The sequence below is a fragment of the Kwoniella dejecticola genome, chromosome 11 (genome assembly GCF_000512565.2).
Source record: "Kwoniella dejecticola CBS 10117 chromosome 11, complete sequence".
Lineage (NCBI taxonomy): Eukaryota > Fungi > Basidiomycota > Tremellomycetes > Tremellales > Cryptococcaceae > Kwoniella > Kwoniella dejecticola.
Window position 1 is genome coordinate 1,168,105 of NC_089311.1, and position 27,689 is coordinate 1,195,793.

Here is a 27,689-nt window from a genome sequence, read left to right on the forward strand (position 1 = left end):
AACAACCTTGATCGTGTATAATTGATTGTCATTACGAACTCGTATACAATGCTAATGCCGATAATTTTCTACCACATGACACGTCGATTCCTTCCATCGTGAATTCGTTTGATCGTTTGATCATTCGAGTACAATAAAGATTCGTGACTGATTGATGTTGTTTTTCCAGAGATAACGGATCAATGATGATGTTGTTTCGCTTGATGTCGTTTCAAAGCGTCCATCCTCGTGAAATTCTCTCCGCACTCATTACAAGTGACTTTGGGTTTATCCTTGATTGTTCGCCACAGTACAGCTTTCTCCTCTGACAATTTCCCATCTAATACCAATTCACCTTCTCGTCTTGCGTGTCGGGCCATGTGTCTTGGTAAATCGTATTTACGCGTGAAGACATCCGTACATCGATTGTAAGGCTATATAGTAGAGTGAGCGAGAGAATCATGTCAGCGTTTTTTTTTCTTCTCTCAGCATGCAGCATGCCGAACGCATCGGATTTGTATCTCGTACAATCGCCTCAACGAGAAACGAATGCCCGAACGATCACTCACAGGTAATGGATTAACATATTCGCATTGGACTCCACCAGCCGGTATTTTCTCTCCACCCGCTCCTCCTCCTCCTCCTCCTCCTCCACTTGCTCTCCTTCCCTTAGTTCCTCCAGGCGGAGAATCACCAACTTTCCTGACCTTCTTGATCGTTCCTCCCTTCGTGACGCCTCCAGGTGCATTAGCAGGATTGATATTGCCTTTACCCGTACCTGTATTCGATTTCGCATTGGCCGTCGCACGTTTAGTCCCTGCAATCGTCCTTCCTCTATTCGCAGCAGCAGAAGACGTTACCGGTCTTCCTCGTTTATGTATATTCGTATTTGAGATTCCGTATTCCGAATCATCAGCATCTGAAGGTGGCTCCGACGAAGCACTAGGTGATCTACTTGTATCGTCTATGAAGGCTTCTTCATCTATCGATTCTCTTTTAGCCCCACCGGCAGGATCCGGGATCGGGGGATCCATCATTTCCAAAGCCATTTCACTCCGTCTTCGCTTTTTCGGTGGTTGACCATGACCGTGCCCAGTCCCTGACCCTTGAGCTTCAGCCAAGTTGCTTGGCACGGCACCAGATTGAGGATGAGTAGGTGTAAGCGGTACACCAGTAGGTATACCGGATGACCTCCATTTATCGACGGCTTCAGCACCGGCTTTCCTCTTGCCTTTATGGTCGAATGCGCTGGCATGCTCCGCCACGGGCAGGTGGGGCTTCGGTTTCGGTTGAGACTGCATATGAGTGGCTCGCCATAACAGGTCCAGCCCACTTTGAGCAGACTGCGAGGAAGTGGACGGCGAGCGATCTCGACCATTGTGTCCTACAGTAATTTCCTCATCATCATCTTCGGCAGCTCCCTCAGGATGTATATTCAGAGGTAACGCCGATGACTGCTTTATGCCTGACGGTGTGGAGGCAGAAGCTCCAATAGGCAGAGATTGCTGGTGTTGCAAAGTACTGGGTCTTTCTTGATTTTTAGGCGATGAAGGTCGATTGGTAGAGGCAGGAGGAGGCATCTTACTAGATGCTCGATCTCGGTTCGAGTTCATGTAGCCACCTACACCAGGTGAATTAGGATATCCGCTACCCAGGAATCTTGGGGATTGCGGATTAGTGGAAACCCATTCGATAGTCGGTATGCACCAATCGCTTTCTTCAGACGATGTCGATGCCGCGTCCGTTGTGGAGCTACTCGTAGAACTTTGACGCACCACATTGGGTTGTTGAGGCGTCACAAAATTGGCAGCGCCCGTAGTATTCGGCAAGAATTGGGTTCGACCCGATTGTAGATTGTACGGTTCAAAGATTCGCGCATTTGCATTTCCGCTTTGATATAACGATGCAGTCCCGTTCAATGCCCTGACAGCTTCATCTGCTTTGGCCAAAGCTTCAGCCTGTCTAGCAGCTAGCTCAGGGTCTATTCCATTCCCATTTCCATCGGCTCCGCCAAAACCAACATTAAGTGAGGCATGATATCCATTACCGTTCGTGCTTTGCTGTGACGAATTGAAGATGTTCGGACTGCCTTCGGGCGATCTTGAATAGACAGGGAATCCTTCTGGACCATAACTCGATCCGAGGTTAGAAGGTATATGGGGATGTAACGAGGATGCTGAGCCCTCTGTTGAGGTGGAGTATGATCGATCGTGCGTCGTGTTTCGTCCATTCGTCGGGATGGGAGCGGTGCTGGTAGGGTATTGTGACGAAGACGAGGAGGCATCATTGACATTATCGGCGGTAGTCAAGGGCTGGGGGGTTTGGCTTGGTGCTTGATCACCCAATACTTGAGTTATACCAAGCGCTGAAGCTGTTGATCCTCCGTTGATAGGCGAGTTGACTTGTAATCCATCAAGATGATTCGCCAGCTGATTTTGATTCTGAGTTTGGATTTGAACTTGACTTTGATCTTCCCCATTGCCAGAGATGACTTTCGGGTCAACATCTATTGCCTCATCCTCTGCCAGACCGTTCTTTCTAGCTCTGGGCGTCCGTATCCCGCCTGAACTAGGAGAGAGGGGTACAGATCCCGTCGTGGGAGTGGCGGTAGCTATCGTACTATCTCCCGATAAGACTCTCCGGAGCGCCAGGGCTCTCGGTGCAGGCGATATCGATTTCGATTGGTTAGCTCCCGGATAATTTGGATCATGGGATATTGGGGTAGGAGGGCCAGTTGAGATTGGTTCTTCGGTGAGAAGGGATGATAAGGGCGCGAAGGATTCAGCGGCTTTGGATTTTGAGGAAGAGCGCGGTGAGCGTGGGGAGCGGGGTGATCGAGGAGATTTGGGATTGGGGGATTTGGCTTTGAGCGGACTGGGGGATGTATTTTGGGTGGGCGGGGATTTGGCAGCTACCATTTTGGGTGAGTGTGCGGTGTGGTGGAATGAGGTGGTAGTGTAGGTGTAGGCGCGTGGTCGGTGATTAATTCTGGTTGCTAGTCGTCGGTTGAAGAGGATAGGAATGGGAGTGGGGTGGAGATGTATGGGTAAGCGAAAATATGGAGAGTTTGTGACTGCGACACATGATGATGAATCAGCTGGACATCATTGCGTCAATTCAAGTCATATACGTTGACAGTACTCACGATGCCTTGAGTGACTCGGTAACCTTGCTATATGCTGGATCTCTGATATCGGCGTGTAGATCGACAAACGATGCCGCCAAGTGCGAGTTCAAGCCCAAGTCTGATACTTTGGACTTCTCGGAAGAAAAACGAAGTGAAAAGGAGGGGATTGAAATAGGTGCAATGGAATGGGATGAAAGGTTGAAGTGGACTATCTTCTGACCGATGCTATGTTCAGTACCCGCTTTCCCACTTGCATTCGGTGTATGTCTGTCGAACAACGATGCTACCGAATGTAAGATTGAATATGTTATTTGATATTTAGAGATGACTGATGCGAGTAGTACCGCTGATCATCGTCACCGTCACCGTCACCGTCACCGCTTTAGTCAACTTACGAGAAGCACGAAGTCTCGGCGCGCAGGTGGCAAATTCGGTCTTTCGGGTGGCAAATTAATACCCTAAAACCTCGTGGCGGGTGGCGAATACTGTATGTAGGGATATTCTCCTATCTAAGATTCCTTTTCAAAAAGGTTATGAACCTACATTTCAATTTCGCGTAGAGTAGACATGAAACGATGCATGATGCATGTTGTACAATTGTCTATATAACATGTCTTCGTGTCCCATCGATGCTCAACTGACTCATCAAGATACACACATGCAGTTCCCAACTCCTCTCGTGAAAATGCCAAAATGAAGTGCCTTTAGAACCTGTAACTGATTCTCTTTCGACTTATTCCTCTACTTCTTCTTCAATCCAAGGACTTTCGCAAGTTTACTTCCACCTCCCACTACATCCCCCTTGATCCCACTTGTACTGGACGAAGCTAAATCCGCTGCAGTTAGTTTCGCAGCAGCTTTCTCGTTTGTCCCAGCGATGGATTCACCATTTTCAAGTTGACCCAAAAGACGTTTGACTTCCTGCGCTGCACCGTCAAAAGTGATCGTGCCCGTATGACCGGGTGCACCAAGGAACGAATCGCCCGAGACTGCCTTTCCATCGTCGAGCTTTTTCCACTTCTCAATTTGTTCTTTTATCGATTTGGCTTTCAATCTAAAATGAGCCTTGATTTCAGTCTCGACTAATCAATCAATCGTCAGCTGCAAGCTGCAGAAAAAGGTGCAAAGCCTGGACAGCTTACATGGGTAAGGGGGTCGCTTGATATTATTCGCCATAGCATCGACCAGGACCATTCTTCGGACGTTCGCAGAATAAGCTTTACTGGCTGGCGTCTATCAACAGGGTTTCACAATTCAGCTTGATATTCCTCTCTCTTTAGTGTGTGATTTCATATCTCGACTTACACCAGCGTCGTTTGCCCAGCCTATCAAGCAGAGCCAGGTCAGCTAATCAAGCGAGCACTTTCGAGACTGGTCGAACTTGCCAGGTTCGTTGGTGTACGGTTCTTCACACAAGATTAGACTCTGTATCGATATCAATACTTGAAGTAAAGTCGATTGACCCGATATCCACCCTGGGCCTGACCATGTGCCCAGAAGGCTCAAGCAGACTTTCTGCGTAATCAGGTAAAAAGAAATATGAGCTCCACCCAGCCACTCAGATTGCTTGGAAGGAGGCAGAGATAATGAACAGCACTTACTCCGTCCGCGTACAAATTGGGATTCAACCTGTAAGTCCCCCCATTCGTGGTCATGCTCTTCACATTTGGACATCGCTGATTGTAATCTAAGGGCAGGAAAATGTCGAAAATGAAGCAACCATTCTCGTAGGGTGTGCCCTCCGGTCCGATGATCATAGCTTTCAATACATCCACTCGAGTCTCATCAACTTGGAGGAATATCGTTGAATGCCAAGCTACAGGCAAAGAAGTTGTGAGGATCGCTAATTCCTTTGCAATTGCCAAAGAACGTCTAGGCATATCCTGTCGAACATCCCGATGAGCTTCATACACTTCAAACAGGGACACGTGAAGATGAGGAAAAGCTCACCATACCCTCCAATGATTGGATAGATCCACTGTAAGCGTGGCGATATCCCTTCTTATCACTCGAAGAAGGTTCGGTGAGATCACAATATTGAAATCTCGCTCGCCCTGCCCACTCCTCATCTGATAGTAAATCAGCTATGGACGGCCTCGAATCAGCGAGGGTTGAAGCTCACAGATCTTTATGGTAGCCTCGGTCCCCTGAGCTGATAAGGCATGATCCTCGACCGCAATACTGGAATCTGGTAGTTTAGGTAAAGATTCTCTCATCCTGTCCACAAATGCTTTGCCTTTTGTCTCCACGAGCGATCTATCAATTGCCTGAGCTGAAGCAATAATCCTTTCGCTATCACTCGCAGGGTTCATCAGCTACACTCCCGATCAGAGAAATGGTCACTCACCAGAAGCTTCTCAATTGAAAGTTGGCATCTGACTTCTCTTCCTCTTGCTTGACCCTCTCTCGTCGAGCCAATTCAGCTTTACTGACTCGTTTGTCTTCTTCCGTCATATGTATCTCATTAGTCTTCGAAAGCTCGGAAACCGATTGCAGGCCCTTCAGAGCTGCTTGCGCTTGTATCACGCAGTTTTCAAGCAATTCTCGAGGAGATGAAGTCCCTTCATAAGTCACAATATGAGATTGGAGGTCATCTGGACAAGGTGATACGGAAACAGGCCGCATCTGAGGCATGGCGAGCATACTGGCCAAAGCTTCATGATTTGACACGATCTTCGAGTGCGATGTTACATCAGCAGAAATTCCTTCACAACAACCTGGAAGACGTAACAGCACTTACTTGCAACCAATCGAACAAAGAGGTATACAATCCCTCCCTTTTTGACATGTCCAACAGTGAGTCATTCCGCAATAAGTCATTCACAAACCCGCTTCTCCGTCGCAGATGGGCCAGTGCTGTAGGATGAACCAGATGATCCGACGTTCTTGCTCCACCAGGTCTATTGAGGTTGGGGAGATAAGTCTGAACCTCCGCCAGCAGGATGACAGTCTTAGAGTCCGCGGCTATTTGGGCTTCTTCAGCTTTCTTCTGGCCAGATCTCTATTGCAATTACACATCAGTTTGCCAATTGCTATTTTGATACAAGGCTGATCATACTCACATCGTCGCTGCTACTTCCATCATACCCTATACCCTTGCTCGATGTACTTACTACTCCCCCACCCTCAAATACGCCTCCATTGGAAATGGCTGGCCCATCGAGGTTTGTTTCACCATCATCGCTCTCCTCACGGCTAGTCTTGCTTATCGTGAGTGACAGGCGGTCTGCGCTCGTCTTCTGCTTCTTCTCAGGGGGTGCACGGACGGAGGATTTGCCTGACATATTTTTCACTTGACTTCTGCTTTCACCTCCTGAAGAGAAAGCCTGTTCGATCATGTGTAGCCCAACACCAAGAAGGACTCCCTGACAGAGCGATTTTCAGTCAGTCACAGTCAAGTCGACGGACCGCCCCTGCTGATGTAGCTCACCTGGACATTGGGGCAATGAAGCAAAATCTTCTCGACCGGCAAATTAGGTGCTTTTCCATTGTTTTGCGGGGTGAGACCGCCATCGGCGTTGATTTTGTCACCACAGGCAAGACATGTGATCTGCCTGCACAGTGGGCAAGTCGCTCGCGTTTTGCCTTTCAAGTAAGCTGTATATGCCGAAAAATCAGACTGCATCTCCGTCAGCAAAGGAATCACCGATTCACCGTGCATTTAGTGATGAAGATAGACTTACGAAGAGAAGGAAGAAGTCGTCTTCGTTTCGGACAAATTCATGACCACATCCACCTGAACAAGGCAGTCTCCCTTCCGCCAACATCGAGTAAAGCTGGAACAAGAAGCTTTGTTCGTCTTGTCGCATGGAGTCAGCTCAAATTGAAGATGGTTGTCTGTTTGCAGCGGATAACTTACTGCCTTCTGGACATCCCGACATCCATTCACCCCTTCCGAGCACTCTGACATTCTCCCTTTCCCCCTTGACCATGAATGATCTCACGTATTTCGGTTCTTCTATTGGTTCGACGACTGCCTCTACTCTCTCCTTCGAGAAGAAGATTCCCGCGTATGGATCCGAAAGAAGTCTGTCTTCGGGTATCTCTCCTAAGCAGGTGAAATACCGCAAATCAGCATCAGTACTGAACTCTCCTCCCAATGAACAGGCAGTAAGGGCTCACCGTCATCTTCGAACCCATCGAAGTCATTTCCATCACTCTCGTCACCATCTGATCCATCCGCCATTTCCTCGTCACTGTCATCCACCAATATCACCCCGTTCTCTTCCCCTCTCCCTTTACTTGAGCTTTCCGCTTCTTCCTCTTCGTCATCGGAAGGTACATCATCAAATTCTCCTGCAAAGACTCGTTCCTGCCATGAGGCAGTCAGCATAAGACAGGGGGTTCATCTCAGCGTCGGTTGATCAGACTGTCGACTCACAGCGGCCGACATGACATCTCCTTTAGACCTCTTCAACGCTGCTCTTGCCCGGCCTCCCGGTATCCCCATGTCTAGCAGCTGTGACAACGCTGGGTCAGACATTTTGAAGGTTTGTCAGCTGCTCCAAGATTCAGTCGAGCGGTCGAAGCTATATCATGTGCGACCTGTCGCCATGCGCTTGAGTTTATCAAGAAAGCGGGCTAGCAAGTGAAGGAATCAGCAATGGCGATAAATAGCCAGGGTGTGGTCAGGGAAATGTACTGAAGGATAGAAAAACAGTGAATGATGTTTGCTTGTGATGATGAGTCTGAGGAACCATGCATCTCCGCACGGTTCTCTTGACAAGAATCCAATCAACCACACTAACAAAGTTGTTCAACATTCCTTTGACTTGCGCTCGGATGCTATTTTGTTATTGTTCCCATCGTTGAGGTCGAGTGCGGAGTCTCCACATCCTCCCTCTTAGGCGCACAAGTAGAGTACACAGCTACACCCGGTTATTCACTTGGGCCGGAAAGTAAACTCAGAGAGATGGACGTGAATGCTCACTGCTCACGCTTCACATTCATTCATTCCAGCTGATCTCTTCGAGCGTCAATAATCACTCGACATCCGCATTGTATATATCTCTTGTCCATTCCTAGCAACTACCTTTGTCTATATACTCTCAACTGTCTATATGTCATCCCTACTGGACAGGAACACCGCCTGAGAACCGCTGCCGCTGAATATCCCCACAAAGCGAGCGTATCAACAAACCATGTATCCCACTTCTACCACCTCTTCAAGCATTGTATATAACTCAACTCGCTTGTCAAGATCTCGCATATTTCACTCCCCTATAAATTCCATCGCCCCGACACGACCAGCCAGGAGTCAGAGTAGGATGTTCGCGCTGTCAGCACACCGGAAGGAACAGCCTAAGACGTTCTCGAATCAGTCGAAATTACCCCGATTACCTGTACCCGACTTGGAGAAGAGCTTGGAAGGATATTTGAAAAGTCTAGAGCCTATTTTGGAGCAGACAGTGAGCTCACATTACATCCTCTAACGTATCCATTCCAAGCTGACTCGTGAGTCTGCCAATCAGTATGAAGGGTCCGCTCTGGCAAACGAGGTGGAAAAGCGGAAATTGTTTGCTAAAGATTTTGTTGCTCCTGGAGGACTAGGTAGAGTATTACAAGAACGTCTGAAAGGTAAGCTGAACGCTCCGAGTGTGTGGAGGGCGGACATGTGATGGCCGGCTGACGTTGATTATGGGCAGATCTGGATCATGTATCGCCGAACAATTGGCTGAACGATACCCTCTGGCTGGGATTGGCTTATCACACATGGAGAGCACCGCTACTAGTCAACTCTAATTGGTGGTTACTCTTCGCTCCTGATTCATCTGATCCTTCACCCCCGATCTCATCTTCCACCCCGCCTGTAGTCCCAGAACCCAATCCGAAGCAAGCCGCCAAGTCAGGAAGTCAAGGTGGAGGAAGTGATTGGATAGCTAGTCGAGATGGGAAATTCGATGGACCCGTGAAATGGGAGGAAGTCGTCAAAAGGGAATGGATCACTGATTGGCAGATACGTAAAGCTGCTTGGATAGCTAGGAGGTTCGCGGAATTCAGGACCAAATTGCTTAGGTACGCTACTCTTCACTCCGTCCCAGACACCAGCGAAGTGGAGGATTTTTCGGAATGCAAGCTGACATGCGATGCGTGTCTGATAGGGAAGAGATCCTGCCTGATTCCTCGAAGGCCGGACCATTTGATATGCACCAATACTCAAGGTGCGTATATCGCTTTTGCGCGACTCAACGGGGCATCAGCTAACGCTATTCACAGGATGTTTAATCTGTCTCGAATACCTCTGCCAAACAGCGATGCTTTCTCGGCAGTCAACAACAAGGCAACCCACTTGACATTACTGATCGACAATTACATATACGCGATTGACGTATTCTCTCCGTCAGAACACGGTGTTCCCGAACCGCTTCCAGCATCGGCAATCGAAAAGCGCTTCCAAGCTGCCGTCGCAGACGCAAAAAGTCGCAAAGACCGCGGGGAAAACGCGACCCAAGTAGGAGTGCTGACTGCTGATGAAAGGGACAACTGGACAAAGGTTCGTATATTCAGGACTTATCATCTGCTCGTATGAGCTGACCAGCGCATTGTAGAACCGGGAACATCTAGTACTTTTGTCTCCTGAGAACCGCTCTACCCTGAATTCCATCTCTTCCTCCTTGATTGCTCTCTCCCTAGATCCGTATACACTGCCTTCTACACCCTCAAACGATCCGCTCCGACTGCCCTCGGTCGATGCTCAGGTACGCAATACCGCATCTGGGATTGCTGGTGCGCAGAATCGGTGGTTCGATAAAGCAGTCTCGATCATGGTTGAGACCAATGGACGGGCCGGTATAATGGGCGAACATTCGCCTGTAGACGCTCTGATCCCCTCGATCGTGGGAGAATACGTCTTGGCTGAACCAGTAGATCAATCTCAATTCACCTCAACTAGCAAGAGCGACTCGAATTCTGAAGACTGGAAAGGCTTGAACTGGGTTTTGGATGAGCAAATTCAGAAGGAAATCGAGGATTGCAAAGGACGGAATCAGAAGTTGATCGATGATTCTGATGCTAGTCAGTTATGGTGGAACGAGTATGGTGCAGAATGGATCAAAGCAATCGGTGAGTGTCTCGGCAGGTTCATCCATTCCTAAATAACAGTATTCGGACTGATGAGCTTTTGGTCGACAGCCAAACAATCGCCCGACGCCTACATTCAACAAGCACTACAGCTGGCGTGGTACAAAGATCAAGGATATGCTACCGCGACTTACGAGACCGCGTCGACCAGGATGATGCTGCATGGTCGAACAGACGTGATTCGGAGTCTAAGCAATGAAAGCAGGAGCTTTGTGAAGAGTATGCTGGATGATGAGTCTGATGTGAGTGTTCGTGTACCTCTTTGTGTCTTTCTGTCTCTGTGGACAGGGCGAGTGAGCGAAGCGGGATCATTTGACATGCGATGTGACTAATCTGGATTCTGCTTGGGCGATGACAGGAAAGCAAGCGATACTCGTTATTGACGGAAGCGTGTAAAGCGCATAATCACCTCACACGCCGATCGTCCGCTGGACAAGGATATGACCGACATCTCATGGGTCTTAAAGTTCACCTGCGCGCTGGCGAATCACATCCGTTGTTCGATGACGAGATGTATTCTAAATCGCAAGAATGGAAATTGTCAACTTCGGGTCTGAGTGCAGGTGGGAAATTCATGGGTACGGGATTTGGAGCTGCTTGGCCAGATGGATATGGCATAAATTGTGGGTCTGCGTTTGCTCTTGCTTCTGCTTCTACATTTTATTTTGCATTTGCGTACGCGCACGCGTTTGCTGTCGCATGAGCATGGACGACAATGCAGGATACGATATATACTTGTGAGGAATTCAGGAAAATGATCCCTAATAACTGATCGGTTGTGTTGTTTGGCAATTTTGTAGATCTAGCCGGACCATACCTGGTCAAATTCGGGATCGAGTCGAAATTCTCCTGTGAGAAAACATCGACTCAGCGATTCAAACATAATTTAGCGCAGGCTTTGAGGAATATGAGGAGGGTATGCGAGAGTTATAATGATTCGGCGCAGACTAGAGCGAAGATATAGGCATAAGAGTATAAATAGTCAATATGCTCCGGTGCAAATTTGTAGATACCACGCCAGAAAGCATTGTTCTTCGTAGAATATCGATAGTTTGTCCTCCATATTCGACATGTTGATGTATAACAATGAAGTTGATTCAAATACGCATCAGGATCATGATGCAGCGAGATTCTTATGTTGAGACGGTCATACGATGAAAGGATGAACGATATATCATGCATGGCAGCATTAACATGTAGTACTAGCCATGGTATCTGTCTCAAACGAATATGAACGTAAAAGCAAGACACTTTCTACTTCTTCATCACTCGCATGGCCGAACCCCAGCCTATTTTATGAAATCTACCGATTACAAATTCTGCATGATCATGACTATCATCGCCGCCACCGACAAATTTCATTTATACTTTATACTCTACTTCTCGCTCCATCCTTCACCTTTCCACTCCACGACCTCCGGCCACCCCTCACTTTGCACCCTCGCAGCAGTTCCTCCGGGGGTGGGTAACGAAGCGACATCATTGCTCAACCACTCAGTCTCGGGTTTACCCTTCTTGAACGCTAATTGCGACTTGGATTTCAGGGCTTTCTTACTATCTATGATCGAGATGAAAGAATCGTCTGAACCTGGGATCGAACCTCGGACGTAGATCAGGTTGAGGACTGTATCGATCCGATGCACGAGGAGGTTCTGGGTAGTGCGTTGCACTGTGCCCATGTGGCCGGCCATTTTTTTGTTGGGGATCACTCGTCCGGGATCCTATCCGTTTGTGCATTTACATTTGACGTTTTTCGTTTTGCGTTTTGCGTTTTGAGGGGGTCGTAGTGTGCCGGAAAAAGGTGACAGTGTGAAGCGAGAATGATCAGAAATCGAACGAAAGAGTTTATGAGATTTGGAGGGATCACAGTAGTCAAGGGCATCGCAGTCATACACATAATACCATTAGTAAGATTGCAGTTTGAAAGCTTCGAAGGCATACACTGACTCACCTGGTTCTGACCGATCGAACCTCCTGATCGATGTTTGACGGAAACACCATGCGAAGCTTTCAGACCTCTGAATCCGTATCGCTTCATCACACCTTGGAAACCTTTACCGATGCTGGACGGATCATAGATAGCCATTAGCTCAGCTGACCCATCTCATCATTCCACTAAGACCGAAGCTGGAGAATCTAAATATCAACCTCTACTCACGTTATACCTGACACATCGACATATTGACCGGGCACGAAATGAGCAGCGTTCAACTCCGTTCCGACAGGTAAGATCGCATCGGTGGATACTTGATATTCCTTCAACTTGTATTTAGGCTCCACTCCAGCTTTCTTAAAGTGTCCTAGTTGTTGAGCGGGGGTCGTCTTCTCTGGACGGGTGGAAGCGCCGATTTGGAGGGTGTGGAGAGGGGATGTTGTAGGCGGGGGATTATGTCTGATTACTTGGTTCGCGTCGACCTGGGGACATCGCGAACAGGAGTCAAGATTAGTACATTGATCTATCTGAGCTCATTTGAAGAGGCAGGCGAGACGAGTTACCGCCATTCCCTCGTATGCAGGATGATAGCGAGTGAGAAGTATTGCTCGAGCCCGGTTAAAGACCAAGTGGGTGGATGGACTCACCTGTAACACAGTGACGGGCCATCTCCTCCCATCTTGATCCCACAACGCCGTCATACCCCTCTTTCTAGCTATCAGACCTGTCCTCAACGTATAGGGCGTCCATTTGCCAACTATACTTCCATTTGTAGTTGAAGCGCTGGCTTGACTGGACGAAGATGAAGATGAGGACGAAGCTATCGGCTCGACAGCTTCGACGACGGTTGCCAGTCCGCGAGAAAAGGTTTTTGGGATATTGCGTATTATTGAGCGCATCGTTTTCTGATTGAATATGCGCCGGGTCTGATTTGACAGAGTGAACAAAGTATTGCTGTACAGTATTCCTTGTTGAGGACGGAAGACGAAATAGTCTCATGGACGTAGGTTGAAAAGTCAAATCGCATTGGGCGTTGGGCTTTGGATCTTTTTCTTCGAGAGATCGGCGATCACCGCCCTATGTGTTTGTACCATACAGTAAGTCAGTGAACTGCTCACCATACGGCATCATTCATCACCATCACGCGTGATCCATGCCAATGCATATCATCTCCTCTAGCTCTCGGCAAGCATCCCTTTCTTCTTCTTCGGCTCTTCAGAGTAGCACCACGTCAAGTCTGGAATTCGATTCGCAGACGACGAAACGGACCTCGACCTGACCCTCGTGCCCCGTCCCTATCGCTGTGCATCTGTGTTAGCTTGAAACACCTTCATAACCCTCAAACTAGATCACCTGTAGCTTTGTTGCCCTTAAACTCTCTTCCCTTAGAATAACTCGAGAGATTTCCGTCATCAACGCACAATCGGCGTCCGAGCGATAAACATCTTTTCCACCCTCAGCAACATCTCCCATCAACCTGTATAAATCCATCACGAATACGTATACGCATCCAAACGAAATCGCCAGTATCCAGGAGATAGAAGGCATATTCCGTGAAGACTAGAGACGGTTTGAGCATCTAGATCGCCGCAAGGTGTTTGTGTACGAGTGTTTGGCAGGAAAATAGAAACAGCTATGACGAGTATACCAGCCAATCAATTCCCTCAACCCGCTCCCTCGGGTGGTGGTCCCAGTCCGGTCCAACCTCAATTCCAACCTCAACCTGTATCGCAATCGCAATCGCAATCGCAATCGCAATACCCGGTTCAGTCTCAATATGGCCAACAGATGAACCAGTACCCGACGACGTCCAGTATGTATGGCGATAATTCGCCGGTGGAATATCCCCAAGGCATGGGATATCCTGGAGGAGGAGATAGGGAGTTTGATAGGCAAAGTAGGATTGTTAGTCAGCCTGCTGCCTTATTAGATCAGTGTGAGTAACCTTCTCGTCTCTCACAAAGTCAAACCGAATTACCCACTATGGCGCGATAGCGTCAGAATGCAATGTTATCGATGTTGCTCTGAAGATACAAGAGGACAGTCCATTTACTGATAACTTCTCTTAGCCCACCTGCGACCAGGAAACCAAGCCGAACTCTTATCGCAAGACCGGACACTCCAGCTCTATCGAGAAAACGCCAAAAAGACAAACGACCCAGAACTGATATTTGAATTTTCGGTATTCATGATTGACGCTGCAAAATCCATGGTCCCCCCTGAACTGGAAAACGACCCATCCCCTCCGCCAACAACGACCAAACTCATCGAGAAGCGAGAAGAACTGATCAAGGAAGCTACTGCCCTGTTGAAGCGATTAGCAGATCGGGGGTATCCCGATGCGCAATATTTCCTCGCGGACTGTTATGCCAATGGTATTGGGACTGTTAGGGGGCGTCAGGATTTTGATAGGGCGTTCCCGCTCTTCATCTTGGCCGCGAAACATGGGCATCCGGATGCGTGTTATAGGGCTGGAACGTGCTGTGAGCATGGGTGGGGATGTAGAAGGGAAAGTGCTAAAGCTATACAGTATTACAAGTGAGTGTGAATGTAAACGCGAAGCACTACAAGCTGCGAGATCTGCTTTGTCACGCTTGGCTTGCGGCTTTCATAATCAGGTGGACTGTATGCAAATGATGAGATTGCTGATGAGTTTACCGTCGAAACAGGAAGGCTGCAGTAGCTCTTCACCCTGGGGCAATGTACAGACTCGGAACAGCCGAACTGAACGGAGCATTAGGATTAAATAGAAGACCAAAAGAAGGGGTGAAATGGTTAAAACGATCAGCGGAACACGCTACTGAAGAATTCCCTCATGCGTTACACGAATTAGCATTGTTACATGAAAGAGGGATAGATAATGTGTTATTCGTGGATCTGGAGTATGCGGCGGAGTTGTTGGCCCAAGCTGCTGAATTGGGTTACGCGCCATCCGCTTTCAAGTTGGGAGAATGTTATGAGTATGGGAAGATGGGTTGTCCGGTCGATGCTGCATTGAGTATACATTATTATGTGAGTTCGTCCTTTTATACGATGAACTTTTGCTATCATCCCCGTCAACATTATACCTACATTCCTCAGCACCTTCATTGTCATCCTCACCATCAGCGGCAATTCTCTCTCACTGGCGCAGTCCTCGCATGTGTGATTTGGCTAGCTGTGGCTTGGCTGATCCTCATGAGCACCCACAGAACATCGCTGCCCAGCAAAATCACAAAGACGCATGCTTCGCCCTCACTGCATGGTATCTCGTAGGATCGCCTGGCGTGCTCCCTCAATCGGATACGGAAGCGTATCTATGGGCAAAGAAAGCCGCGGAGATGGGTTTGGCTAAAGCCCAATATGCCGTGGGGTACTTTACGGAAGTGAGTGAAGGCATTCTTTCTTCTATACTTCATTCATCTGTCTCAACCCCCATGGTCAAGTCCGGGGTACACCTGATCCACTTCAACATCCACCTTTCAGTCGTACCACATATACGTAATGCTGATTCCTGCTGCGCCCCTCTTACAGACCGGTATAGGGGCAGAAGCGAATCCTCAAGGAGCGATGAAGTGGTACAAACTCGCTGCGGACGGAGGAGATAAGCGGGCTACGAAACGACTAGCGTCTGGACAACGAAGTGGTGGTGGTGCGGCCCTGGATAGAAGGCTAGAGATGGAGGCTATGAAAGAGGAGCATCAAGCCAAAGGCGGTAAAGAAGGGTGTTTAGTGATGTAGCAGGCATAATAAAAAGGAGAAGTGTGGACAAGGTTTGAGGTGATCCCAGTGATGGTAAACATCGATATGGTTGACAGAGAAGGGACGGGCTCCATCATTTGAGGGTTGCCTACCACGAAGTTTAATTTTAGTCAACGATTCGATGCTCAAGCAAGACGCCTTCCTTATCATCCTCTACCTGACCTGACGACTAGAGCCTGAAACATGGGTAACATCACACGAATCAGTCCATGTCATAAACCTTGTAGCCATATATGAATACAGACCCAGACATGATGCAGTAAAACTTTTTTATAGATTCGCTAGGTCCCATTTTCTCTTTTCTCCGTATGAGTTAGTAGTCATCTTTGTCATTCTGGTGTTTGTCATGTTTTTCTCATATTGGACTCTTTCGTTTCATTTCATCTGGAAAATCCGGATTCCACTCAATACTATGATCGTATGAAACTTATGATAAGGCTATATACTAGATACTAGCATACGATTTCGGACAGCTGAGCATCAGCTTCTCACCCAAAATCCGCATAACGAGATGTGGATTCGGATGAACCGGCTAATGGTTCGCTACGCTGCCCGACGCGACTGTTTAAATGTTTAAATGGGAGCGATGATGTCAAAGCTGAGTCAACTACATCACTACATCAGACTATTTCTTTTATCTCGTATCTTTCACATCAGCTTACCTCGACAGGATATTCAGAAAGCATCAGGACACAAGGACCCAGACATCCCTTCGCTCATTATGAGGTGATCAGTCCGAGCAAGGATGACGGACGACGAGTCAAGGCCATCATCCGGATCCAGGACTGGCGAAGTACGACAACGACATAAAACTCTTTCAGCCTATTATTCCAGCTTATACAAGCTTGGCGACTTTCTCTTTCTTGTGCTCAAGCAAACGCAACCACAATATCGAAGCACCAACAATGGGGAGAACCTCAATGATAACCACGAGCATAACGATATAGGTACATGTCGAAGAACGATATCAAAACCGAATGATTCGAAGGCATATCAAGCTTTACTGAGTGATACCATATGCGCCTTCAGATCCGAGGAGGAGAAGACATACCTCAGAATCGCATTACAACGATGTATCACGAATAACAAAGGTAGTAGGGCTAGTAGGACTGGTGCTAGTACCAGTTCGAAATCTCAGCAGGAGGCGATTGATTGTATCTCGAGGGAGATGATCAAGCTCGGTCAGAAGAATATCTTGGTTGCTGGAAACAGAGTAAGTCGACAGCATAGGGCAATTTTTCCATTGTCATTCCTTGGTCTCTTCCGCTATTCATTACTTATATTCGGGCTGCACTGAATATGTTCCAGTTCCCTGCGGTCGACTTGCCGATCAATATCTCAAGACCGAATATCGATAATCGGCATGTGAACAGCCCGAGCAGTGTGCTTAGAAGTACGGAGTGGAAGCTCCTAAGGTCGAGGTGAGCGTCTTGAGGGCAAGAGTCCTCATGTCAAACAATTCCTTTATTCATGTCTTGTTGATCGCAGAATCGGCGACGAGGCCTTCCAATCGCTCCTACTACACTCCTCCCTTTTTCTGCCGGTTGGGAATAATTGTTATACACAATTGAGCGGAGAACCTATATATGATCTCTATGACCACGCAAAATTCGCCCGGACGGACGCTCCAGATGGGGATCAAGCCGTGAATACTGGACTGGATCCTCGGGCAGCCATCAAAAGCAGAAGTAGTAGGAAAAGGAGGAGAGATGCATTGTTGGAGGAGAATTGTGATTCTCACAAGAAGACAAGGAATCTCAAACGGTGAGCCCCTTCGACTATGCTTCATTCCAGCATTCTCGTGAGACTCGTCCGGCCATTTCAGTGGCTTCGAAGCTGACGTCGATTGGTTGTGTCGTGTCGGGTATAGGTTGCTTGCAGACGTCAAGATACCGCGACAGAGGATATACTATGGACATGCTAGTAAGACCGCCCGAGGCAAAATCCTTTATGGACTACCTCCTTCACGTGAGTGCTCTTGTGCAAAATATCTGTGTGTAATGCCATGCATACTGAACTCGGTGGGACCGTGACTGTGCGTCTAGATATGTTTTATACGCTGAAAAGCACAATGGGAGCTGGTCATGTCGCGGATATCGAGCTTCTAAAAATCGCTCAAAGTATCTTCCCATCACTGTTCAGACATGATAATGACAACGACGGAACCATCAGAGTGAAGGGTAGCAAAGCCAGGCTGGAAGGTGTCTTGGGTATGATCAGTGAGCTTGTGGCTAGACACAGGAAAATCGACTTTAGAGATATGTTGAAGCGGAGTGTATGTCGGGAGGTGAGTCCAAGATGATCAGCATCACTCTTAAGCAACGCATCACCTGCTTTCCGTCATCGACATTTCTACAAGTAGCATTCAGCCGATATGCGTCATCTGTATCCGCTATATCCGAACTTCTATCTGCTGAAATTGATGTGTAGGATCTCAATATCGATGCCAGCCTCTGTGGAGTGGATCATAAGCCGAATCCTAGCTTGCCGGTAACTCAGGTATTTCCTGAATCTCCCGTGGAAGAAGATCATAAGCCGTCCAGACACGTCAAAGCAGACGCCACGATACCGCCACTGCTTCAAGCGGTATCTCATGGTCAGGTCAGCAATCACTATATCTCGATCTCGGCACAGGATATCTATTCACTAATCACGCTGCCATCACAGGTCTGCCGATATATCACCTTGATCTTTCGACAGCTCTTATCTCTAGACATAATGGGAAGCCAGCACAATCTCGACACCCTAATAGGTCGTAAGTCGCCATATCTGAGAACGCTGAGCTTTGTCGCATAATTCATCAATGAATGAAGGCTAAAATGGTACTGGTCTTAGACGCAAAGCGATTTGTCAGGGCTAAACAGTTCGAGCCTGTCAACTTACATTACATTCTGCAAGGCATACGAGTCAACGATGTGAAGTGGACCTCCATCGATCCGACTGCAAGCCAGCGAGTCAATCCAAGCGAAGCGAGCAGAAGGAAGGCATTAGTCGAGAATTGCGTTGAATGGATATTTACTGACTTCATGATTCCCCTACTTCGCGTAAGTAGTTGCGACCCGTCCAAAACAGGTCTGCTGTCAGCTAACAAACCTGCATTGTTAGAATACGTTCTACATCACGGAGACTTCGACTACACGATACGAAACGGTCTACTATACTCATGAGGATTGGTCAAGAGCGACTAAACCCCATATGGAGGGGCTGAAAGACGATTTGCTGACGACTTTGAACAAAGTTAGTCCAGCTTAACACCGGGGATGGCTATCATCATCGGACTACGTGGCTGATGCTCGGAAGTAGACCGAATCGTATTTCGCTCAACAAGGTCCATTGGGCGTCTCGGCCGTCCGACTTATACCGAAACCGAAGGGTTTCCGACCTATAGTCAATCTGGGAAAGAAGATAGTAAGTATATCCAATCAGATGCTTCCGACCACTTTTTCGTTTCACCGGACTGACGGAGCAAATGATTCTGAAGAAGTCGAAGAATTTGCTTGGAATCCCGGTTTCGGGTTCTGCGAAGAGGGATCAGACCGCCAATCAGGTCTTGAAAGGTGTTCATCAGATTCTCACCTTTGAAAAGGTGAGTCTGGTCATTACAGTTCTGCCTCGCAAGGATTGTTAGGGTCACGGCTGATGGCGAGTGGTTTCAAAAGGATCGACATAAAGCATCTCTCGGCGCATCATTGTTCGGAACGAACGAGATTTTCGCCCCATTACAAAGCCTAAAGTCGGATCTGATAAGCAAGTACGGCAAGATGTGAGCCATAATACACTTCGTACGCAAGGGCATTTGAATAGAGGTACTGATGAAGCATATGCGCACGATAGACCGAAGTTGTACTTCGTCAAGATGGACATCAAAGCTGCCTTCGATACTATCAAACAAGACAAGATGATTGATGTTGTCTCCAGACTGCTTGATAAAGTGAGTTGAAGGAAGAGCCGTGTTTCCTGTATCTGTATAGTACTGCATGCTGATGGTCATGATTCCCGTGATCGTCCGTAGAATCACGATTACTGTGTGATGCTACACTGTCTCCTCTTACCGCCGGCAAGCAAAGCTTCTCACGGAGCTTCGAGGAGACTCTTCAAATCGAAAGCGGTACTAGATGGTGGGCGCAAATCGATTATCCTTTCCCTGTGCGAGCGCAACAATGAGACATGTGAGCTGAGCGATGTGACACAGATCATGTGGTATCATCGTTCGGGGAACATGTTCAGGAGATAGCTAAACCACTCAGAAACGCTGTGATAGTTGATCTTGTGAGTAAAATTATCTAGATAATAGCGTCGTGTAGCCTACGAGCTGTCTGATTGATGTCGCTGTTGCTGTCTGTAAGGTCCGTCGAAAGCGGATAACGAAGGAAGCTTGCTTGGAGCTACTACGATTACATATACAGAAGAATGTCTGGCAGGTGAGTCGAACCTCCCCTTCTAGAATCAGTAATCAAGCTGAAAACAAGGAAATTGTTATAGATTGGAAAGACGTTATACAAGCAGAAAGTCGGTATACCACAAGGATCTAAAATATCTTCCTTGCTCTGCTCCTTCTTCTATGCCTGTATGGAGAATGAGTTCCTGGCTTTCACTAGACAATCAGGATCGGTGAGTCCTGCTTTACCCTCCCCAGTTCCTGATATCTCGTACTCGCTGTACTAGATCTCCGTCATCAGATCCGGCTCACACTGAATGATCTTTCGCAGCGACTTTTGCGATACATAGATGATTTCTTATTCATCAGTGACTCGCCAACTCTCGCACGACGATTCGTCAATACGATGTCCAAGGGCTTTCCAGCTTACGGGGCGGAAGTCTCGCTGAATAAGACTTTACTCTCGTTCGAATGTGAGAGCAGAGGTCAGATGGCTACTGTGGTCAATGTTGGCGTCGATGGTCAGACATGTGAGTAAGACTGTATCAATCGTCTCACGAATCAAGAAGCTCAGAGGTGTCTCGAGTCCCTCTGGCTTCGAAGGTTGAGCTGACGTTGGTACACATACATGTATGACAGTATTCCCTTATTGTGGATTTTTGCTTAACACCCAGACTTTGGACGTGATGGGCGATCATCCTAGACTTTTGACCGGGCGTGAGTGAAATCATTCCTATCTGAACTGAACACCTCCGGCACACTACTGGTGATATTGCCACTTGTGCTTATGCTGAGGTGGACCGATTTGGCGAAATGTTCAATACGTATATAGCAATCAAGCAATCGTTCGCGCTGCGATCCGATCGTCATAAAGGCTCAGCATTCATAGGATGGTTCAGCCGTCAGCTGGAAAATAGGAATCACGTTGCCTATGTGAGTTGTCTCCTTAGATATCGTTTGCAACGCGTACGAAATTCTGCCTGAGTCAGAAGGTCCGATGTGATGTTGTGAAGGCTGATTGATGATGATTGACGTTGATCGGCACATCGACACTCTGGCTTTGACAGCTTGATACCATGCACAATGATATCGATACAGTCCACCTGAATATTTTCATCAACTTCGCTTCGACGAGCATGAAGATCCCATACTATTTCAAGTCTGATGAGCTGAACAGTCAAAATCAGAGGAGAGAAAGGATGATAGTTGGTAAGCCCACATCTGATCGTCTCTGATATTCCCGAGTCTCCTCACATGTGTATGAGATGACGGAGAAGGCTGGATAGATGCGGTGATTACTTCGGCCGAGTATACGTATATGGCTGGAAGAGCGAGAGTCAAGCATGCTAGCAGGGCCGACGAAAGGGATCATTACAGAGTGAAACGGAATGATTTCATCGTGTGAGTTTCAATCTAACGGCGGCTTCGTATTAGTAACTGTATTCGAGCATTTCCACATACACAAAATACACCACATAAGAAGCGTTTAAGAAGGTTACTGATTTTGGAACGACTCGGCAGGTTGGCGCTGAATGCGATAGTCTTGGTACTAGAAAAGAAGAGCAGGTTCAGAGGGATTACTCATTTGTTGAAAGGTCATTTAAGGGAAAAGCGGTACCGTCGCGCTCAACTAGGTTTGAGCGATGTTATCCGGAAAGGATGGGAAGCTGTGAAGGAAGCCAAGTATTGAGTATTGAGTATGAAATCTGGTCCTGGGGTCTTGATATCAAGGCGAAATGGGATTATATGATTAGTAGACATCAGAGGACACAGACTTGTTGTATGCAACCAGTAAATCAATGAGGTGTCCTTTGTTTATACGCTCAATTCCTTAACCCCAAAGGGCTACTTCATTGATTTCTTGATGACATTTGTTCTTAGCTTGCAGCGATCCACTCAAGAGGCGTTGAGACGTTGTTTTGATATGCTCTACACCGGGCTCATGTATTTTTATATGATCCATCTCACATCGTACAAAACCATATCGAGATCCCAGCACCGAATAACTTGTATACCGATATACCGTAGCTCGAAGTTTAGATGAAGGTCTCGTCTACGAGTGGGGTTGCAACGTCATCAGTAATGCATCTTGCGTCCGGAAGAAAGGGAATGGGGAAAAGGAGTCAAAGAGACGGGGGGATGAGGGATGAGAGATGAAAGAGGCACTTACAAGGTCTGGCGGTGAGAGTCTGGGGGAGGTTGTTGTTGATGGAGACATGTCTGGATTCTCTGGGTTGAGCGGGTTGTCTCTTGAGAACGACGTGTTCACCCTTTTCCTTGGCCTCTCTCTTCTTGGCGGCGTTGGACTTGACTCGGTCCAAGAACTCTTGTCGGCACTTGGAGTGCTTGATGTGCTCGATTCGGATGTTGACTCGCTTCTCGAGGTATCGGCCGTTGACTACCTTGTAGCAGATGACACCGACGGCTCGGGGGGTGACGTTGTAGACGATACCGGTTTTACCGTGGTAGACTGGTCATTCACTCGTCAAGGTCAGTGCGATGCCCGGAACTCGTGACACATGACATGACAAAGAAAAGGCTAAGGCTAAACTCCAAACCACACTCACACTTGTGGGGCATACCCTTTTGTTGAGAGGCGTTGGCCTTGATGTCGACGATATCTCCGACTCGGTAGGTCTTGAGGAAAGTGGTCAAGTTAGGAGATCCATGTTCTGTTTATCCATCAATGCCAATTCCAATTTCAATCGGTATTCCATTATATCCATATCCGCAAAAGGCCATCATCCAATTGATTTCCACATTCCAACAGATATTCATTGATCGTTTAGTCCATTCCGACGAAAGTCATGTTGAGTGATGGTAGGATGGTAGAGTGACGATAGGGGAGGAGAGAGAGCGAAAGAGATAAGGGTACAGCGCAGGACATCTGTCAGCATCCCGCCCTCACGTCGATAAAGCACATCAACCCAAACCCACCCTTGAAGTTCCTAGAGAACATGTGACGAGTTCTCGCCCTTGAACCGAATGAGTGAGGCATTTTGAACGATCTATATTCCCAATTATAATGTCAGAACTCTCCTCCTTTCGTCTTTTCTGCCCAATTCCATCAAACTGAGAACAGCGAGGGCGACGTTGATAGTGATAAGTGGAAATTGACCAGTATTTGCTCGACGTTGCGGAATAGATTGGTCGGCGCTGGGAGTGAAGAGCGTGATACTGGTTGGTGACCTGACTTACCTCTTGCGTGGATCTGATAAAGTCGACGATAGAGATTGAGGATGCTTGAACTCAAGCTTTCATCAGGTGTGAAGTTGTGTAAGTGAATCCAGCGTCGACGAGCAGCAAACGAGTAGCAGCAGCAGCGGTGAGTGGATGCAGCCAGGGTAGGGCAGGCAAAGGGGCAATTGTGAAAACTGCAAATCAAGCTACGGTGGAAACGGGATCAATTCGCCCTTGCAATCTATCGGCGTTAAGCGTTGACCGACGTTTTCGTGAAATCGAATATACCATTCTATAACGCCGCGGCATTATCTTCGTCTTTTACCAGTTGTATCAGGACGAGAATTATCGCATATGCGTACCACCGATTCTATTGCTCCGTTACTGGCTCTGCTTGCTCTGCCTGCTTGCTTGCTTGCTGCCGCCTGACCACCTTCCATTCCCGTTGCACTGGTAGGAAATTTAACATAACATCGAATTGCATCAGCATTGTTAGTCTTCTTCATCCAGCAAGTTTAAAGTGGGTCATACCTATCATCATTATCAACACCTCAAAGGACATCTAACTGACGTATAGCCTATAACTCTTGTTCCTCATCACCCTCGATAACCTCCTTTTCAACTTCGATAGATGGTCTCGTAAGTCGACGTTCCATATAACCCGGATGATATGAAGGAACTGGATAAACATGGAAAGCAGGTGCTGATGGATCATCATTCACTCGCCGCAGTGCTCCAAGAAAGCAATCCAAGACCTACAAGGTCCCAAAACGACCCTACGAGGCCGCTCGTCTCGATGCCGAGCTCAAGGTGGGTTTTCATCGATTTTGGCAAAGTACAATGGAAAGAGTGAAGGGGTTCGAGGCATGGTCTGTCAGAATGGGGCAAGGGAGAAGAGGGAAGCAGTGTGTCTCAGGAAGTCACAGCATCGACTCGTCAACATGACACAAGGATATGTGGATTAAGCGTGATCGGGCAGTTGAGAAGGAGGACCTTGCCTTGCCTCGTTACAGACCGTGAAGGAAATGGAAGATTGGCGTATAAGGTATACTGACATCCTCTTTTCCTGTTCCGTATAGCTCGCTGGTGAATACGGTCTCCGAAACAAGAGAGAGATCTGGAGAATTCAACTTACCCTCTCCAAGGTGAGTGTGTCTTCACAGCGTCCGAATGTCAAGGCATCTGTTGACTGAGACAATGACGATCGTCGAATAGATCCGAAGAGCTGCCCGAGAGCTCCTTAAGTTGGATGACAAAGACCCCAAGCGACTTTTCGAGGGTAATGCCTTGATCAGACGACTTGTGCGAATCGGTGTGCTCGATGACACCAGAATGAGACTTGATTACGTGTTGGCTCTTAAGACCGAAGATTTCTTGGAGAGACGATTACAAACTCAAGTATTCAAGCTCGGGTGAGTCGAGTCGGTTCTTTCTGAAGATGTGACGGATCATTTGTCGGCAATGGAAACGAAGATGATCGTAGCGGAAAAAGAATCAAACTGATTTTGTGATCATGTTACCTTACCGCAGACTCGCCAAGTCTGTCCACCACGCCAGAGTCCTTATCAGACAACGACACATCCGAGTCGGTAAACAAATCGTCAACGTCCCTTCGTTCGTTGTCCGACTTGACTCTCAAAAGCACATCGACTACGCCCTCAACTCTCCTTACGGTGGTGGCCGAGCAGGTCGAGTGAAGAGAAAGAGAGCCAAGGCTGCTGCCGGTGGTGATGGTGGTGACGATGCCGAGGAGGATGACGAGTAAATGTAGTATACAATTACACGTCAAACTCAAGGGATCTTTGTACCGGGAGGAATTTGGGATGCATTCCTTTTCATGATACTGAGTCATTCTACTGGATTCAACATATGGACAAAAGATACAGATGAAACAGAACCATGTTTACCATTGTGACCTCTGGAAATCACTCTCGTTGAACACCTTTCGTGCAAATAGGCTAGAGTATAGAATGGACTCCATTCGCGATATCATCCAAATCTTTCCCTTGCCATTGCTTTAAACCTGCACAAAATACCATTTGTATCAGCCAAAAGATCCAAATCTCTCTTTCAATGGGAGCCGAGACAGCAAATGACAATTTCCACTCACATATCCATCGTAGCATTCTCTTTCGCTTTTCGCTCTTGCAGCCGCTCCGAATCCGCTGCTCGACGATCTTGCATGGCGAAATCCTTCTTATCTCTTCGACGAGCTTCAGCCTGTTCCCTCGCGCGCAAGCTGTAATCAGAATGATGTGATGTCAGCTGAATTTCACTTCCTTCAGTGACCATCCTTTAGTGTTCAGCCTTTGATGTAATGATGCCTGATCTCTTCATGACTGAACGTATGTGTGTATATACACATCACATGGCAGGGGATGGCGAGGACGAGATACACTCAACTCACGCAGCAGCAAAACTACCCGTATCACCCATCAACGTCCCCTCGTCAACCTCCAGACCAGCCGTCATATCTTTATCCCTAAATTTCCTATTTTCCGCATTAGCAGCTCGGCGCTCTTCCATCTTGCCCTCTTTTCCTCCTGATTTCGGCACCAATTCGTCCGCGCGATTATACATGTCTTTCAAATGTGATTTCCGTTCTGCCTTGCGAGCGTCCTGCGCTAGTTCTGCGCCGTACTGTCTATCGGATGAAGAGGGTATAGAAGGTCCGATTGATGGTCCAGACCTCGACGGTCCGATCGATGGGCCAGCGAGATACATAGAGCTTCCCGGTTTAGTCGATGAGTGAGTGGAACGTTGAACGTCGGCACGAATCGACGAAAGGTTAGAAGCTGTATCTCCCCTCTCGGCGAAGGACCATTTGTAGCCTGTATTCTCGGATGCTTTTGTGCGAGAGGGCGGATGATATTGATCTGGTGTCAGAAGCCCATCGTTCCATCGCTGTAAATTGCGTTGTTGGGCGCTTGCATCAGCATTTGATGAAGAGGAGAGCAGACCGAACGCGTAAAACGCAAAATGCAAGTCAAATCGCTGATGAGGGATGACGATTGAGCTACGTTGGGACGGTACTTACTCTCACAAACTTTCTGAAGTATTTGTGTGCCGAATCGGACGACATCTCATGGAGATACTGAGGTGGATCATGGTTGTCAGATTTCGGTGCTCCGAACAGCGATGCGAAGGAGATAGCCAGACTCGACTCAAATCGACTCACTTTACCCTTCTCTTCCTTGAGCCAATGCTTGAACTCGTTCGACTTGAGACTGGCATACTAACATCAGCCCCATAAGTCCAGGCAGAGTCGGCGTGAGTGATCATAGGCGATATCAAGATCTCATAATGATGAAAAGAGTGTGCGTGACGTAGAGGTGTACGGCAAAGGTGATTCGACTTACAAGTAATCATCCTCATCGATCTCCTTAACGCCCATATCTCTCAGATCTACACCTTCTTCCCCTGAGTCGCTCTGCCTTCCATCTCCATCTCTTTCTGCACCTCTGTCTCTTTTACGTGACCGCTTACGATCTCGCTCGTAGGGCGAAGCTGATCGATCTTTATATCTTCGCTCCTTGTCTCCGTCTCTGTCTCGCGACCGGTCGCGGGCTCGGTGAGATTTGGCATATTCGCGAGAGCCTGAGGGTGATCTTGATCGAGGCATTGCGTGAGATCTTCCCGGGCCTTCTGGATCTCAGGTATTGTAATCGGACTTCTGCTTGGTTCGCTTGCCGCCAATCAGTCTATAGATGCGGACAGAATGTTTCATTGCAGCCGGGAGGATGGACAAAGGCTTCTTCCTCAACAGTCACTGCATGCAAGCGTCATGTTCTGGTTGCAACTTCCGCCGGAATCGAGTCACGTGTCTTCCGATTGGGTCGCCGGTCCTATCTCTCGACTCGACTATACGACTATACTGCTCCCTAATCACTTCCTGGAACTCATGCTGGGTTTTTGTCTATTATGGCCCGTCCAAATAGATCCAAGGCATACAAAGCCGACTGCCGGGACAGTCGCCGCAACGACAGCTGCGACATTACAGGCAGAGGCCTTCACTTCTCCTTTGTGCTGATATCCGTGATGGAATGTCATTCTCGTCTCCACCGTCCAAAGACAGACTCAAAGGTCTATCCGAAAGGAAGTATCGCTTGAAAGGTAGAAGGAAGGAAGCGTTACTTCTTTGTCTCTCTAGGTTTGCTTGACGTTACACAAATACATGAATAACGAGTCAACATCATATCGGTGAATACCTTCAGATGATTCATCCTCTTCCACTGACCTCGCACTGCTTTTATCAATTTGAATTCGATCAA

The 27,689-nt window shown here is 47.8% G+C and overlaps 9 protein-coding genes across 9 annotated transcripts; 4 read left to right on the forward strand and 5 right to left on the reverse strand.

Annotated features, from left to right (window-relative positions):
- Positions 1–179: 179 nt before the first annotated feature.
- On the reverse strand, positions 180–2,897 carry I303_108565 (uncharacterized protein; the record flags this gene model as incomplete). Its single annotated transcript, XM_018410383.1, has 2 exons — positions 180–413; positions 549–2,897. The coding sequence occupies 2 exons, from the start codon at positions 2,895–2,897 to the stop codon at positions 180–182; spliced, it is 2,583 nt and encodes an 860-aa protein (XP_018260192.1).
- Positions 2,898–3,847: 950 nt separating this feature from the next.
- I303_108566 (uncharacterized protein) lies at positions 3,848–7,589 on the reverse strand (the record flags this gene model as incomplete). Its single annotated transcript, XM_065969863.1, has 15 exons — positions 3,848–4,188; positions 4,249–4,339; positions 4,412–4,431; positions 4,492–4,621; positions 4,708–4,989; positions 5,057–5,175; positions 5,229–5,398; positions 5,454–5,779; positions 5,847–6,107; positions 6,169–6,471; positions 6,537–6,725; positions 6,790–6,905; positions 6,966–7,154; positions 7,229–7,418; positions 7,488–7,589. The coding sequence occupies 15 exons, from the start codon at positions 7,587–7,589 to the stop codon at positions 3,848–3,850; spliced, it is 2,829 nt and encodes a 942-aa protein (XP_065825935.1).
- Positions 7,590–8,247: 658 nt separating this feature from the next.
- Positions 8,248–11,150, forward strand: I303_108567 (uncharacterized protein; the record flags this gene model as incomplete). The annotated part of the gene is made up of 9 exons (XM_065969864.1): positions 8,248–8,514; positions 8,578–8,683; positions 8,752–9,121; positions 9,208–9,267; positions 9,323–9,599; positions 9,655–10,168; positions 10,238–10,428; positions 10,545–10,809; positions 10,987–11,150. 9 exons carry the CDS (start codon positions 8,248–8,250, stop codon positions 11,148–11,150), a joined length of 2,214 nt encoding a protein of 737 aa, XP_065825936.1.
- A 412-nt stretch (positions 11,151–11,562) lies between these two features.
- I303_108568 (mitochondrial 54S ribosomal protein uL3m) lies at positions 11,563–13,018 on the reverse strand (the record flags this gene model as incomplete). Its single annotated transcript, XM_018410380.1, has 4 exons — positions 11,563–11,907; positions 12,138–12,249; positions 12,345–12,601; positions 12,767–13,018. 4 exons carry the CDS (start codon positions 13,016–13,018, stop codon positions 11,563–11,565), a joined length of 966 nt encoding a protein of 321 aa, XP_018260189.1.
- A 736-nt stretch (positions 13,019–13,754) lies between these two features.
- Positions 13,755–15,839, forward strand: I303_108569 (uncharacterized protein; the record flags this gene model as incomplete). Its single annotated transcript, XM_018410379.1, has 5 exons — positions 13,755–14,055; positions 14,189–14,657; positions 14,789–15,131; positions 15,311–15,484; positions 15,633–15,839. 5 exons carry the CDS (start codon positions 13,755–13,757, stop codon positions 15,837–15,839), a joined length of 1,494 nt encoding a protein of 497 aa, XP_018260188.1.
- Positions 15,840–16,605: 766 nt separating this feature from the next.
- On the forward strand, positions 16,606–21,928 carry I303_108570 (uncharacterized protein; the record flags this gene model as incomplete). Its single annotated transcript, XM_065969865.1, has 23 exons — positions 16,606–17,073; positions 17,169–17,281; positions 17,349–17,624; positions 17,731–17,828; positions 17,906–18,147; positions 18,291–18,461; positions 18,528–18,615; positions 18,696–18,904; positions 18,966–19,097; positions 19,164–19,268; positions 19,342–19,446; positions 19,520–19,623; positions 19,695–19,791; positions 19,873–19,978; positions 20,053–20,129; positions 20,207–20,281; positions 20,343–20,471; positions 20,570–20,768; positions 20,878–20,955; positions 21,071–21,171; positions 21,306–21,447; positions 21,525–21,639; positions 21,760–21,928. The coding sequence occupies 23 exons, from the start codon at positions 16,606–16,608 to the stop codon at positions 21,926–21,928; spliced, it is 3,399 nt and encodes a 1,132-aa protein (XP_065825937.1).
- A 346-nt stretch (positions 21,929–22,274) lies between these two features.
- Positions 22,275–23,236, reverse strand: I303_108571 (60S ribosomal protein eL21; the record flags this gene model as incomplete). The annotated part of the gene is made up of 4 exons (XM_018410377.1): positions 22,275–22,291; positions 22,409–22,708; positions 22,806–22,910; positions 23,176–23,236. The coding sequence occupies 4 exons, from the start codon at positions 23,234–23,236 to the stop codon at positions 22,275–22,277; spliced, it is 483 nt and encodes a 160-aa protein (XP_018260186.1).
- An 813-nt stretch (positions 23,237–24,049) lies between these two features.
- I303_108572 (40S ribosomal protein S9) lies at positions 24,050–25,183 on the forward strand (the record flags this gene model as incomplete). The annotated part of the gene is made up of 5 exons (XM_065969866.1): positions 24,050–24,057; positions 24,150–24,228; positions 24,498–24,563; positions 24,634–24,830; positions 24,949–25,183. The coding sequence occupies 5 exons, from the start codon at positions 24,050–24,052 to the stop codon at positions 25,181–25,183; spliced, it is 585 nt and encodes a 194-aa protein (XP_065825938.1).
- A 224-nt stretch (positions 25,184–25,407) lies between these two features.
- On the reverse strand, positions 25,408–27,040 carry I303_108573 (uncharacterized protein; the record flags this gene model as incomplete). The annotated part of the gene is made up of 6 exons (XM_065969867.1): positions 25,408–25,441; positions 25,529–25,657; positions 25,826–26,322; positions 26,456–26,512; positions 26,597–26,645; positions 26,778–27,040. 6 exons carry the CDS (start codon positions 27,038–27,040, stop codon positions 25,408–25,410), a joined length of 1,029 nt encoding a protein of 342 aa, XP_065825939.1.
- Positions 27,041–27,689: the final 649 nt, after the last annotated feature.